The sequence below is a fragment of the Micropterus dolomieu genome, linkage group LG01 (genome assembly GCF_021292245.1).
Source record: "Micropterus dolomieu isolate WLL.071019.BEF.003 ecotype Adirondacks linkage group LG01, ASM2129224v1, whole genome shotgun sequence".
In the NCBI taxonomy this organism is placed as follows: Eukaryota; Metazoa; Chordata; class Actinopteri; order Centrarchiformes; family Centrarchidae; genus Micropterus; species Micropterus dolomieu.
Genome location: NC_060150.1, coordinates 27,291,281 through 27,307,094, shown reverse-complemented (window position 1 = coordinate 27,307,094; position 15,814 = coordinate 27,291,281). Strand labels below are relative to the sequence as shown.

The following is a 15,814-nucleotide window of genomic DNA, read 5'->3' as shown; positions in this document are numbered from 1 at the left end:
TCTCTCTCTCTCTCTCTCTCTCTCTCTCTCTCTCTCTCTCTCTCTCTCTCTCTCTCTCTCTCTCTCTCTCTCTCTCTCTCTCTCTCTCTCTGTGTGGAAGGAGTTGAGGATGACAGGAAGACCATCTGTGCCAAGCTCTATCAAGTATGTGTTGACATTTCCACACACCACATGCTAATGTTGGCATGCGTGCACACATGCCCCGATACAGGCATTACCACCAATGTATAAATCAACAGAAACACACCAGAATAGCAATGGCTTTTATCAGGAATGCACACACACACACACACACTCTAGATATTTGGGTAGCTGACACCAGTCCAGCGATATTTGCATAATGTGCGCTGGGATAGGCTGGGAAGTGTTGTGAACTGGAGAAGCAGTTCAGGAAAAGGATGGATATATTTTATTTAAAAATAATATTGCAAGAATCTGAACTACAATTTGACAAAAAAGGTAAAATTGGTTGTTAGAACTGAAATCTGACACATCTTTGGTCCAGAAATGCTGTTCATATCAACCTTTTAATACCAACTCCTGGCAATTTAACAGTGTAGGATCAAGTCTACCATTATAATGTTGTATGAGTGAGTTATATATATATATATATATATACACATATATATACACACATATACACACATACATATACACAAACACACACACACACACCATAATCACAAATAAAGCTGTGTCAAGCTATCTGTTATTAACTGTATAGCTTGTTGGATGTTGTTGAGCCTTGCTGGCAGACCAGCTCATATTCCAACAGCCAATCAGCAGTAATTAGCATGCATAACACCTGCTCACCAAACTCCTACCAGCAACACCTGTGGCCCCATCTGATGGCTGTTTGCTCAGTTAGCTGGCTAAATTAGCCCTGACTCCATTAAATTATATGTCTAAGTGTGTGCGATTTTAAGCAATGCACTAATATGAAAATTGGTGACAGTATGGATTGCAGACATCAGACAGATCTGATGTGATTTGCTGCCTGTAGGTACCACTTGTAGAGAGAGGACGGGCTGGTTTGTATCAGCCAGCAGCTAAGTTTTCAAGAATATTTTGTAATATTTTAAGGTACGTGGCTAACTAAGCTAAACAGCTAGACTACATAAAGACAGCTTTTGTTTAAGCTTGTTTTTAACATTTCACTATTACCCTAGCTTGCACGCAAAACTACATCCATAGAACCACCAACCTCCCTTGCTTTATTTGGTACAGTAACACAAAATCTTACTTACTCTTAAAATAACAATAAACTAAGTCTTTTGTCAGTTGCCACCCTGCGGGACAAACTGATTAGTTGGAGAGATTGTAATCCTCCAAGCTTTGCCAGTGTTTCCCACACATAGACTTGGGCTGGCAGCCCAGCTATATTAACAGTTTATTTGTTGGCCCATTTTAGTATTTTGCTAAAGAGTTATAACCTATTACGTTACAAGACACTGATATTGTGAATATTTTACAAACATGGACCAAGTGAAGCGACAGCAACACACACTAGGGCTGTCCCCGACTAAGGATTTACATAGTCGAATCAGAATCGTCAAGTCCTGCCTATAGTCGATAGTTGTAAACTTTATCTGTCTGTAGAATTTGGATGTCTCAGTGCTCCCTGCTCAAAGCAAGACAAGAAGTCTCCTTCATTTTGCAGAATAAATTTGCCAGTAATGCATGTGGCCTGCAGACAGCTGTGCCCAAATGATCTCTTGAGCTCCTAAACACCACATCTAATTGCCATCGAGTTCCGTTCTGAAGCGTGCATATAGTTGCAAGCACCCTTTCAGCAAACAGACAGACAGACTGCAATATGTTAGCCGATTTCTGATTAATACAATTCAAGAGCACTGCTGGGAATCTACTTAAACACTCAACCATGGGCAGTCACTGATTTTTGTTCTTCTTGCTTACATGAAGCACACCCCCGACACACACACACACTACGCACACTGAATTTGGGGAATATCCTCCAAACAATGAGGTGAAGACTTGGATCACAAAAGCTATTGGCATTCCCATCCTCACTACACAGCTGTCTTGCAAAAGCCCGAGTCTATCTCTAACATCCCCCAGGTCAAGCAGTTTTATCGCACACATCTTTTAGGTTGTATTTTTCAATCTCTCTCAAGCAGTATCAACCTGCTCTGACCATTAGACACCAAAATATTCAAGCCTTTAGTCTCTAGGAGCATCAGGGTGTACTTCAAATACACTTTTTATTAGCTGTGTGTGGACATGGCTGCATCTTGAATACTTTAACAGGTCCTTTGCCCATAAGCCCTTATAAATGTTGACATTCCACATCCAGCACTTCTAGGGCTAGCTAAGGATGACATTTGTTGCTCCACATGGTTTCTTTTATTCACCTTTACAACTTGTACCACATATGCCACATATAATCTACTATCCATCTCCAAAAGTTCAATGTTTTATCTATTGGATTAAAATGCATTTGTGACATTATGCAAATTGTTTATATTTTTCTGTTTTCCCATTTCCAGTTTAAGCACAATACAAAACAAAAGTGGAGTATCAAGGTTTTCACACAATGGTATGCAGACTGTCAACCTTTGTTAAGTTAATACATTGGGTTATGCTGTAGATTTCACAACGTGTTTAAGGGAGAGTGGGATACAACTACATTATTTTCTACACTAACAATATATATTTTATATAGCAATTAATGGTTTTAGATTAGATTACCTTGTCATTGAGGATGGTAGAAAAAGGTTAACATTTAGAAAAGACGATGGTGACTGAGGAAATTTAGGTCTCCAAACTAACTTTTTCACCACCTTTCCAAAACTCACAATGGAGAGTGCTAACATTGTTCCACAGCAGCCACACTGACAAGATTCTGCAGATGTGTCTGCAGACATTTTTTGTTAATGGACCTCCAGAATGCAGGCATTGTATCATATCAGCTGATTAATTGGCCAAGGAATTTATAACCTTAAGTTTATAACTTTAAAAAAGTGTAGAAACTTAATAAGGAAAAAATAAATGGGGCAATGAGTCCAAACTTGTGAATTTAAACTCCGTTAACTATTTCGAAGATTTAGATTTTTCATTTATAGCAAATACAAACCCCTCCTAACATCCCTCTCCCCTCCCAAACAGAAAAAAGCTATATCTCACTCGTCACTCCCACCAAACTTTGGATGTCAGTTTTTGAGCCAGGTATGGCCTGCAACAGACAAGGTAAGCCTTGTTTTGACCCTAGTCAATTGCCAGAAATGCCTTTTGCCATGTTGTAAAATGCTGGATACTGCTGAAAAGACAAAAGTCTGAGCTTTATGATAGGCTCAGTCAATGAAATAGGTTTTTCAAAAATGTATAATCACTGCAACCACGAGAGCTCCTTGAACATACGGTCATAAATTTGCCCCAAAATTTTAGGCCGACGGGTCCAGTAGTATGCGACATGAGACTGAAAAGATACAGAGACACACACACACAACCAAACACATAATCCCCTCCAGGTTTCACTTGCCAGAGAAAACTACACTCTGCTTTACCTCCACTGCGCTCCCAACCCAAGGCATCAACTTGAAATTATCTATAGATCTCACAGGATTTTATGCCACAGATTGTGTATAAGAAGTGAGATAGGGGTTACAACTCCATTGCATGATTTTCAGTCATATAAGACACATTCCCTTTTTATAATGAGTGCTCCTGATCAGTGATGCAGAGGTGGTCTCCCTACTCTTAATCAGAACTGGCAGAAGACCATTACAACATGAACATCTCAGGAGGCAGCGGCATTTTGAGTGAAGACGAGAGCAGGTAATTTGTCGGTAGTAGATCTTTATCTTCCCACGCGTGGGCCGAGTCGAGCCAAACGAGACACCAAAATGAGATTGTCACAGGCAATTGCATTTTCATTACCACTCTGGATCAGTTAATTTGTTTTTAAAATGGAAACCATTCCTTCTTTTGGGAAATTGCTGGCTTTTGTGAGCAAAAATAAAAAGTAGCCAAATGGATGAAATGTCATTGTGAGACGTGTATTGTGAGTTGCTTGAAGCTGTCAAAAGCTTTTTGATATTTGTTGAAATTTTCTTCACACCCCGACAGCAATCAATAAATCAGATGCTTTCACAGATTTATTTTTTTAAAATCCGGTTTCTGTGGCTGTCACAGGACTGTAATAAAGCACGACCAATCATTTCATTTAGACCGAATACCTTTTATATTTCAGCTTTTCCTGAATCTATCTTGTGTACTTCAATTTTAGTTAGTGTTGTACATTTCCCAAAATCACAATATATGCATTAAGTTGCTGTTTTCAGTATGGGTGGTGAAGACAGTGATAGTGACAGCACTGGTGATAATGTGTTGAAAAGAGCTCAACTAAATAAGACGAAGTGAGAATCACGCCCCACTCAAAACGAAAACAGTTATCGCTACCTCTTTCATGACTGATTTGGCCCTGAGTGATGATTGAATGTCTGTATAAAACTGTGGGTACAAAAAGAATCCGTCCGTCAGATTTCAATTCTAAAATGCTGACACCAAAATGTGACTTGCTGTTCCTTGGTTTTAGACTGCTCATCAAACTGTAGTCAGGGGCATTCTGAATATTTTTAAAGAGCTGCCTCTCAAAAAGTTCCTTAAAACTGCTTAATTCTTATTTGGCTCTTCAATCAGTTAAATGCTTTTAGTTGTAAAACCTCTGACATGCCAACAAGCTGCTAAATCATCCACCATCAGTTCTACTGTTCAGCCAAATGTAGTGCTTAATGCTTTATATATTAATTATAATCCACAATTAGACTGAGTACGAGATTACTTCAACAAAACAAAACATTAAATATATTAACACAACTCTAACTTCCTTCTAATTTATTGTAATTCCCTCACACAATTCACACAGAGACCATGGTCTTCTTTAGTATTCACTAGGTTTATCACAGAAGCAGGCAACAGCAAAGGAAACTATGCCACAATGTGCATGTTTTCTATCCTTCTACTATATATTTAGAATAAATGACATAGTTAAACTAATAATCTGTTTATTCTTCACAAGGAAATGAATCATTTTAGTTCTTTTGGTGTTATTGGATTACATAACACTTCAAAATGCACAAACAATCTTCACACTAAACTGTGGCATTGGGATGCAAATTTTATTTAAATACCTTTTGTTTCACAAGCAAGATTCGAAATGAGTAAAGATAACCTTCAGCACAGCCACACAGCCAAGCAACAGAATACTGAATACATTCATGTATTGATCAAATACATTATTATTGTTGCTATTACACTTACCACACACAATTACTGATGGTGACATGGACTTAGTTTCACATTTGAGGGAGGGTTGTCTGTATCAAGATCTATCAGCATAAAGCAAACTAATAGAATGGATAGTTATTAGATGAGGAGCCTACCATCAAAACTATGAAGTTACTGTTTAAGGCAGGACACTTTTTTATAGTGGTCAATTTTGAGACTTTGGTCTATTTTGCTACCATATCTTCTTTTACTTTAATGGAAATAATACTTCAAGAATACACCTTTTGTTGCATATAGATTTATTCTAAATTAACCAAAACAAGCTAATCTGCATATTTACTCAGAACATTTCAGAGGAAAATACTCTTGATTTAAGTCATTAACTGGTGAAGTTCTGTGGTGATATGCTTTAGTTACTTTGTTATCCTATTCAGCCGCAGTGACTTGGCAAATGTGTTCAAATTAAATGCGAGAGTGCGCGCGCATAGGAACTCGACAAAGCCTCATCCTGGACCTGATATTTAGTTTTTGTTTCTTCTAATAAATATATTTCTTTGACAGGGAAGCTGAGCGAAAACAGGAATAAATATACTGTATATTAATTAATTTTTTTTTAAAAACACCCCAGAAACTTTCACTTGAGGAAGAAAAAGGGCAGGTGCTGAAGCCCCTTTTTATGTCTATGTGTGCACATGCCTGGAGTCAGTTATCCCACGTAAAGATATTGCTCCTTCCTACACTTTGCAGATACCCTGTGACATTACATTCAACTCAACATTCAACTTTCTGGTGCATTAACATACTTGCATATTCCTACATTAGAGCTGATGCGATGAGTCAATTAATTGTTTAGTTTATTGAAAGAAAATTAATCTATAAATATAATACATATATTAACTATTTTGATAATTTTCAGATTTTTTAAGACATTTTTCAAGCAAAAATACTTAACGTTTTTCTGCTCAAACCTAGTCTAGCCTTATGTCATGGTAAACCTTAATATGTGTGGGTTTTAGACATGCAGACGAACCACACAAGTCATTTGAATGTGTGTTCTGTATGTTTAGGCTTAAGGAAATTGTCATTTTTCACCGCCATTTTCAGTAATGTTATAGACCAAACATTTAATCAGTTAATTGAGAAATTAATTGGCAGATTAATCGATAAAGAAAACAACTGTTAATATCCCTAGCTTACGCTGCTGCTGAAACCTGGTCAAAAATCAATTGAATTGGAGGGAAATACTCCAAAAAGACGGAAGAACCCATTCATCCTTCAATGATTAAATATTTGTACATGGGTTATGTATTTATTATTTATTTGATCAAAAATGTGTTGTTGGCTTATAGCTCTCACATGCAGTTTTTAATACTAGTTTGTAATTATGGTGAACTTAGAGATTGATGTTATGCATTACCTGCACTGACTATGACTCATATGGGAAAGGGAAAATTGTCAGCTAAATGTAAAGCTAAATGTGTGCACCTTTACATAGGACATAAAAATGCCGGGCACAATAAGAAGCATTTTTCACCTCAACAACAAACAAAACAAAATCGTATCACACACTGTACATCTAGGTCAACTTGTCTGGAATTCATAGTTAGGAGACTCCCCAGGCTCATCAACCAGGCATGAATAATCCATGTCCAGATTTCAATTAGCCTGCAAGCAAGACTCATCAATATATGTGTGTGTGTGTGTGTGTGTGTGTGTGTGTGTGTGTGTGTGTGTGTGTGTGTGTGTGTGTGTGTGTGTGTGTGTGTGTGCGCGGTACAGAATAACTAACTTTAACACTGATTAGAAGAGGCGAATGCTGGCCCCGGAGCCATTGCTAATTTACAGATGTCTATGTTAAGTAAAACCCAAACGGGGTGAGAAATTCATCCGTTTCATCCTCCATCTCACAGTCCTTTGTCTCTTATTTCTAAGACATTATAAGTGGCCTAGGTTTACCTTTACTTAGAGCTGCTGTACAACAATACAACATTACTCTGTGCTCTGATCAAATTAGGATAAAAATAGCTCAGCTGCTGGTTTGGAGGGTCTGGAAATGGCAAAGAATGTTCCTCTCTCTTTTGGGCGCTGCAGTGATGATGAACCCAGTTATGTTGAGCAACAGACGACATTCTGTAATCTTAATCTCTAATCATTTTGTCCACCATATTCCTCTCCTATTCTTCTTTTTTAAGTAATTTGGTTTTCGGTCATCTTATTTTTCTCAAAAAGGAAGGGAAAAGTGCCGTTACTGACAGTTTCACTTCTTTCAAAAATATTAATTGTAAAAAAAGGTCAAATACAGCAAATAGCTATAATGTAATTAGAGTTAGCAGCAGTGCAGTAAGGGACTTCCGTGTTACAAGAGAAAAGGTCTATGTTACAAAAATCCCCTGAAACCTTCGGTCCGGTGACAAGGCGCAGCTCCCGAATGAAGTTTAGATTAACACCTTTAGACCTGTATATTCATGATAGTTGGCATGTGTCTAGATAAGTCAAAGACAAATGATGGGCTTGACCCTGAGAGACCTGTGCAATGGTATTGGCATAATTCTCTATATCCTAACAAGAAGATTTAGTGCTTTGAAGAACACAAGCAGACATAAATTGAGATAAATAAGCTGTCAGGAGAAGCATGAATCTTCAGCCTCTTTATCTCTGACTGGTGTATAAGTTATGATAACACACAGCGAGCAATTGCTCAGGCAAATCAGATTACACTACTGATTTGTGAAAGCGGCCGCTTGAAAGACCCTCTCATACTTCTGTTGCATGCTGTTCAATGAGCACTATGTGTGTGTTGTTTGTGCACTGTCCGCAAAAATGTGCACGTGTGTCATCACCACTGTGAGCAGTTCTCATGGCAGATGTTTTTGTAATCACATGCTACACATAAACACACAACACAAGCAGAGACAAGCCCATACAATATGCACAAAATCATACTATTTGTTCAGGTATAACCAAATCAAATATAACAGCTTGATTACCATCATACTGCCCTCATTTATGAAACATGATCAAGCAAGATAAACACTTTCATAAGACAGATATCAAATCTCCTTGCATCACATGGTCTCCTTGCACATTTCCATATTTACTTTTCAAAAAGTCCTCGAGATTATGCCAGCTCTTTAGCGAGGTTTGACCTACAGTATATGTGACCTTCCCATGTATTCATTTACTTGAATCAAGCAGTGTTCCTCAACAGTAAGTGAACGTTTTCAGGTTCATACTTTTATTTAGGGTTTCTACTAAAACATGTTTACATGCTTTAATGTTCAAAAAACACATTTTTCTCATACTGTCCACTGCTTCAGCACCTCTTTTCACCCTCTGTCTGATCACTCAGTTTTTGCTCCTGTCTCTTCACGGCCTCCCTCCCTGAAAGCCCACTTGCTTCTGATTGGCCAACTTCCCCAAGCACAGAAGAGGTTTAGTGGGTCCACGCTAAATCAAGACCTGCTACGTGAAAGTAGGACTCGCTGATTACTGTACAAAAACACAACTTTATTCACTGGTTTTACTGAAACTGGATCAGAGATGATGGAGAAATATTGTGCAGTTTTCTCTCTGGTGTCCTCAGGCTGCTCTGCCTCACTGATTTACAAAGTTTATTTTACTGGTTATTTTAGCAGCTAACTACTGCTAACAGCAGTTGCTACTATGTTAGCTACTCAGTTAGCTGTGCAGCTAGCCATCTTATGATGCCTGATGCTGCCCACATTGGAAGCTAGGTGCTCCTTTGGGGTGTTGGTGTTTACACCTCTATCATTAGTACAGTAAATCTGGACCGCTGGTTCAAAATGCTCACTGCCGTTCAATCAGGAGCGTGACTGAAATATATGTAAAATGGAAATGCATGTGTCTTAAACAAATCCGCGGTTCTTGGACATTTGGTAATGGTTCCAACTTGAAAACGGTTTCCGATACCTAACCGTATTTGTACTGTTGGTCGGACAACACAAGACATTTGAAGACGTCACTTTTAACTCCGGAAAAAGGCGTTTGTCACAATTAATTTGAAACAATTATTCTAGAAATCACTGCCAGGTTAATCGATAATTTAAACATTTGCCCTAACTTAAATTGCTCAATTTGCTCACCCAACAGTAGTATTTTATTCATCATATATTTAAAAAGAGACGCAGCAAATGCTCACATTTGAAAAGCTAAAACCAGCAAATGTTTGGCATTTTTGCTTGAAAAATGCCTGAAAGTAATAATTGATTAAATATGATAAAATATTGTTTTTAGCAGCTCATCCATTAATCAACTAGTCATTGCAGCTCTAAACCATTCTTAAATTTCCTTTATCAAAGGGTCAGTGTGTCTTATGGTGGTCTAAATGCTGGTTTTACTATACTAATTCTGGGAATATTCTGGCATGAAAGCAGTCAGAATTATACATAAAATACGGTACCAAATTACTTTGGGTAATGATTAAAAAAATGATAAGCGATATCATTTGATATTGATACATCACAATAAATGTCATATCGTTATTTCTTTCAAGTTTACTGGCTGATTTTTGCTCCTGAGTGAAAGTTGAAGAAACTAGATGGTTAAATGTGGTTTTAAACTTTCCTTTATGGTCAGAACATGATGCTAAACAGTCAATCAGTTCACAAATCTGAGCAAGAACTTTCAAAACAATTATGATTAAATATGAGTAAAATATGTAAAATTACGTGCTAATTTTGTTCCTGATTCAAATGAATTAAATGAATCAGTTACAAGCAACAAAAATTGTATTTCCTTTGTAAGGTGTCAGGGCTGCTCTGAGCTTGTTCTGAGTTCTGAATTGCTGCTTCTTCACATGGAAAGATGCCAGTTAAGGTGGTTCAGACATCTGAATAGGATTCCCTGTGGAGGTATTCGAGGCACATCCAACTAAGAGACTAAGTAATGCGGAGGCATTCCCCAGGAGCAGGAGAAAGTATCCGCTACCTTGCTTAGCCAGCTATTACTGAAGAAGAAAAAAAAACATCAGAGAATGGATGGATGGACAATTGGTGCAAAATATCTCTCTGCAGCTATATTCCAAAATTAATCCATGAATGTCTGTATTTAAAATCAAAAACCATACTCATCAACCCATGTTTAACCAACTGCATGTCTGCTCCATCAATTACAAAGTTAGTTCCGAGCCTGAGGCTTCCCTGATTACTCACTACAGGCAGCCCGATCCTCACAGCGAGGAGTCCAGTGAGGTTGACTGGCCTTTCAGCACATCATTTAGACTGAGCAATATAGCTTTGGGAAGAACCCTGCCATGCCAGAAAAACTGTGATATACATAATTCCAAGTGGCATTTGGCCAGTTTTTGGCAGACAATGGGCTGTTTTTGTTAGTATGGTTTTTACTCATTTTGAGGATTGAGACAATGTGATGCCATGTCAGGCACTCTGATACGACCTGCACTTTAACTACCATTAGGGCTAGTTCCAGCTAACATTCTTAATTTTGTCTAATAACTGCACATTTCAAGCATTGCTGGTAATTTCCTTACTGTGGTTGCATGCTGGGATGATTTCCTTTCCTGCCTTCCCTCCCTCTCTCCCCATCCCATTTGCTTACTAACCACTTTGGTCAGTAATTGTGTAATGATTAGGTGTGTCGTGAGATTAAATTGTGACAAGATATCTCGTCAGGTAAAAAGCTGTCTCTCGAGACTCACAAAATTGACATTTTTCACATGCTGTCAGTCAAGCCATACATTAATTTTCTCACACGGTGAAATACATATGTATAACTGATAAGATCTAGCAGAGCTAAACAACTCTAGCCAGCTGATGCCACACCAGTGTAAGCCCTGATGGTAATCAACCGCACCGCTGGCACTGTGAGTCCAGCTGTGACGAGTGGTAACGTAGCTGGTGGAGTTTTGCAACATAAAAATCTACTGAAGCGCAGCCTTGCTGTGTTAGGGATTGTGAGCTGCACTTTATCAGAGCTGCTGAAGATACCGTGTGTGGATTTGTGGTGAGATTTCTACCTGATCACAAGTTTTTCAGTTACTTTGGGTTTCACATGCAACATGCAGTCCCAAACTGCATCTGTCAAACGGTCTGAAGAGGATAACGTTATTTCCAGCGGATTAATAACGTAACGCACAGAAGAGTATAGGGCAGGTAGACTTCTCATCAAATGATGACGTTTTTCTCTATATATATTATGACTTTTTCTGGATATGTCTGAGAACACAGATGTGAGAGATTGTGAATGTGCAGAAAGTTTTGAACATAAGCAGAAAACCTGCTGAAACACAGTAGCTATTAAAGCCCAGGAGTTTCTAGATGAAAAAAAAATAAAATAATCATCATTGAGGTGAAAAGGTGCCACATTTAAATAGGTTACTTCCCTAAACAAAGACACAGAGAGGAGAGAAGACTAAATCATGACACAGGAGGGATGATATTACAGGAGAAAAGTTCATTTACAGGAGAAACAGATCTGAAAGCAGCACAGAATGACTGAGAGCTGCACTGCATTATCTTCTGTTGTAGTTAGGCTATAGATTTTGAATTGTCACCTGCCACCTGAATTATGTGTTTCTCTTTACACAAATAAAAGAAAATCACATACACTGGTGCAGAAAATGTCATCAGAATTCAGGAAATAGTGTTTAATGCTCAAAATTTTAATGTAATTCATTAAAGATGAAAGAATTCTTAAAAATAGTGTTAAGATCTCGTCTTTTCTCGATCTCGTGAACCCAATCTCGAATCTCGTCTTGTGGGTGAAGTGTCTCGCCACACCCCTAGTAATGATCAATGATGTACAATAGGGATGCAGCGATTACCGGATTTCACTATTAACCGCGCTTTAAAACGTCACGGTTAATTAATCGTAAAGGCTCCGCAACACCGAGTGTTTCTGTTGCACGGAACAAAACTGCGGCAAATGCATAAAACAAAAACAAAGTTACAGGAGCGGTGCACCAGCTTAAGTGTCGTGCTGATCAGATCATATTAATTAATAGGCCTACTTGCATGCATTGAAATTTATTCTCATAAATAAGGTGAACAGGAGGACAAATTATATTTAAATTGATGCCATTTTCAATGCATCAGTCGAGCAAATATGAGAGCATAGTTTCATGTATTGTTATCACATGTTCGTTTCCTTATCGAGCCAAACACTGCTTAATGGCTTGGTTTGTTGCTTGCGCGCATGCCGCTGTCAAAGTAGTTGAAATTTAGCGCTGAGCAGCTTCCACGCAGTGCAAATCACTTCTTTTCTGAAAGGGCCTTTATGGAAGACAGAACGTAGTCCTCTCAAGACCTTCAGTTACTGAACATTTAACGTTGCATCATGTTGTCTTCTCCTGTCTGTGTTGAGAAAATGTTGCCAGGTGTAAAACACTAACATACATCAGGAGCTTATAGACTTTCAGGACTATAGGCTACCAATTAACTGGATGAGAGTTGATGACAGTAACAGTACAGTTTATTCCCCTCCTTTATAACATTTTCCCCTGGTGGATAAAAGCTAATATTCCTCTTATATTAATAATACTTACATATTATAGAAATATGATTGTTAATGTAATTAAATACTAAAACTCAACTTAAGTCATTACTAGTGTTGTGAAATTAATTAATGTATAATAATCGTAATAATCGTGAAACCGTGATTATTTCTCTGACAAATTGTACCAACAAAATCTATAATCGTTGCATTCCTAATGTACAATTAGACACACTTTAGACCCTGATCAAATCAATTTATCAGCGTTTCAAGGAATTCCATCTCATAACTGCCTAATAAAACTTTATATATTTTGGGGGGCAAATAACAGATCAAAGCATCTTTTGTCTCCAAAAAATGTGTGCATGTCTTACAAACCTAAAGCAGTTTCACTAAAGCATTCCTCATTCTGCTAGGACAAACTCGAAAACCTCCTCATGACTCGATCTTTAATGTAGAGTAGGCCTGCAACTAACAATTATTTTCCTTACCGATTAATCTGATGATTTTTTTCAGAAAGCTGGAACCAGCAAATGTTTCACATTTTTGCTTGAAAAATGACTGAAACAATTAATCGATTATGGGACTAACCATAGCAGCGCTAATGTAGAGTTGAGTGCAACTGTGCAGGTGTTAATTAGCACTGAAATGTGTCGGTTCCTATTCAGCTCCCTGTAGAAAGTGAATGGACGTCGTGACATCAACACTGTCCATCATTATCACATCACCTCCCACTGGAACACAAATTCACACTCATCCTTCAACACACTGTCCCAACCTTACGCACCCTTTCACACACGGACACATGGTGGAGCAAGCGCAGAGTCCCACATCAACTCAGCAGACTCACTGAAACTGCCTACCACAGACCACCATGTAACCAGGTTTTGCCAGAGGCAGCAACAACCTGGAAGCTTTTTAAGTCAGTGTATAACAAGGATGGAAGATAATAGCGCTAATAGATAATAAATTGAGTCCTAACCCCTTATTTTCTTAACAGGTGCTAAGCCTAATCAGTCCAGTAAGAAGGTAGCGACAGTTTTCTATGCAAATCAATTTGTATTTTCTAAAACCATGTTTCCTTTTTTATAATTCTAGAGACATGACACACCTCATACTGCTTGTTTAGAGATAACAGCCGCTTTTTAGGCAAGCTTGTTTGAATTAAAAACAGGTTGAGATTACTCTTAATCACCATTACTACATTTTTTCACTAATTTTAAGAAAATAAGGTCTTTAGGATTAGTTTCTAGCCAGAATTGTCTATATAAGATTGGGGCTTTTGCAGAGTGAACTCCAGTGCATATGTACTTTATGAACAGTACATAAAGTAGTTTAAACTAGCTCCACTTCCACCAGCTACAGTAAAATGCTGAATATACATGGATGCATCAGTATTAACACTCTTATAATATAATCTACATACTGTATGAATTCTACAGTACTTATAACAGGCTACTTCTTAATTTTTTACGTGAGTAAGATTTTAAATGCACTGCATGGCTGACTTCCAACATGCTGGAAGTCCAATTACAGGGAGCCTGCAGCACTGTAGTTATCAGTGTAACGGGTGGGTGGGTCCTCTGCACACAGATGTTGCTAGCTCCCATTATTATCTGTTAATACTACAGCTTAAATCTTTAGAGGCGTGGGTATTTGCGGAGCAATAAACCACTGTCCCCAGCTTCTTTGCAACATCCTAGGTTAATCATAACTAATGCATTTGATAAATCGGTGTGTGTTCTTTCTCTTTTTATTTGGCCTACGCGTTATTCAAACACACCAGGAAAAATGGGGTAACTGTGGCTTACCGTCTAAATTTTCTCTGTCGCTGATGTGCTGGAGGTTGCAGCCCGTGTCCTCCCGGCTCAGCTCCGGCTCGGGCCGGTAGGGCTCGAGCCTGGAGTGGTTGCTCCTTCGGTGTTTAGGGCTCGCGGACACGCAGCAGGAGGTTGTATTCCCCATGGTGTAAGCAGGTTTTGCTTATAGTCCAAAACGCTGTATCTTCAGTCTCCTGGTCGCGCTGTTCGCGTTACTACATGGGAGAAAAGTAAAACGCTGCGAGAAAACGGGGCGGTAACGCGGATAGTCAGACCTGGTGCAAACTACAAACCCCACTGTCCCTTGGCGTTACACACCCTTCCCCCGAGTCTAAAATAAACGTAGCCGGACAAGTGTAGTCATTTAAAAGGCTGTTAAAACGCCAAGGTAGGGTAATAAGGAAGACGAGTAACCCAACGTCACCTTTCAAAGCGTCCAGGAGAGGGCAGATAATGCCTCTACGCTACAGGCTTCGGTTTCACACTCGACTCCTCGCCTTGAAATTTCTGTCCAGTTATCTTCACATACACATTTTAGCACTCTGCTACTTTACAGCGACATAAATACGTAGGAGGGCATGATACTTCAGCTAGTCGGGTGTATAATATTTTTGCTCGCAGAGCTACATGGTTGCCGATGTACCGTAGCCTACTGCTTCTGCTACATCCGCTGCCGTGTCGCTTCCAGGTGCTGCTCGTAAAATCGGAATTTCGAGTTCAGCGTTAAGAAATAGCTTCGCACTTTTAGATAGTCTACGTTCTAGTTGTTCACCCACGAAAGGCCGAAAGAAAACAGTTATTATAACAATAATCGTGTTTTGAGATAAAAAATTATGAAACACAGCTTTTGAGGTAATGCGTCTGTACCATGGAGCATTGTTTGTTCTCTTTGTGTTGTTTTTAAAAACAATTTGCAAAGAAAAACGTAACGTTACTCACTCACTGTGTATTGCAGCTGTTGTTTTTATATTGTCTTTTCTCCACATTGTGGTAGAAAGGTCGTACATGTATGCATGTAGAAATTACAATATTTTGTGAGCACGTAAACATATTTGGCTGTGATGAAAAAAGTTCCGGTTCAAGTAGGTGGTTACGACTGTAATAAATGGACAATTATGACAGTCTCTTTGGGGATAAAAAATAAATAAGACAAATAGAATAGAAAAATACGATCTCAAGGGTTCAGGTGGGTTCCTGGAGTCTGTCAATGGTTTGTTCAATTTACACTCTACAGTTTGTATAATAACAGTAAGGTTGTTCAGAAGTGTGTTCTTACT

At 38.5% G+C, this 15,814-nt stretch overlaps 2 protein-coding genes across 6 annotated transcripts in view; one reads left to right on the top strand and one right to left on the bottom strand.

The window, feature by feature from the left end:
- Positions 1-15,242, bottom strand: part of ccny (cyclin Y) — a 44,912-nt gene extending 29,670 nt beyond the window's left edge. The window contains exons 1-2 of one of the 3 annotated variants that reach the window (XM_046063079.1): positions 14,962-15,242; positions 14,529-14,775 (exon numbers count right to left, since the gene is read on the bottom strand). In XM_046063079.1, the coding sequence (XP_045919035.1) occupies positions 14,529-14,682 (154 nt within the window). In that variant the 5' untranslated portion in view covers positions 14,683-14,775; positions 14,962-15,242. Of the gene's footprint in view, positions 1-14,528 lie in introns of all 3 variants that reach the window. The other 2 variants (XM_046063086.1, XM_046063093.1) reach the window with 2 other exon arrangements.
- LOC123979218 (WD repeat-containing protein 37-like) overlaps positions 1-15,814 on the top strand; it is a 1,096,407-nt gene that overhangs the window by 781,090 nt on the left and 299,503 nt on the right. The window lies entirely within an intron of this gene.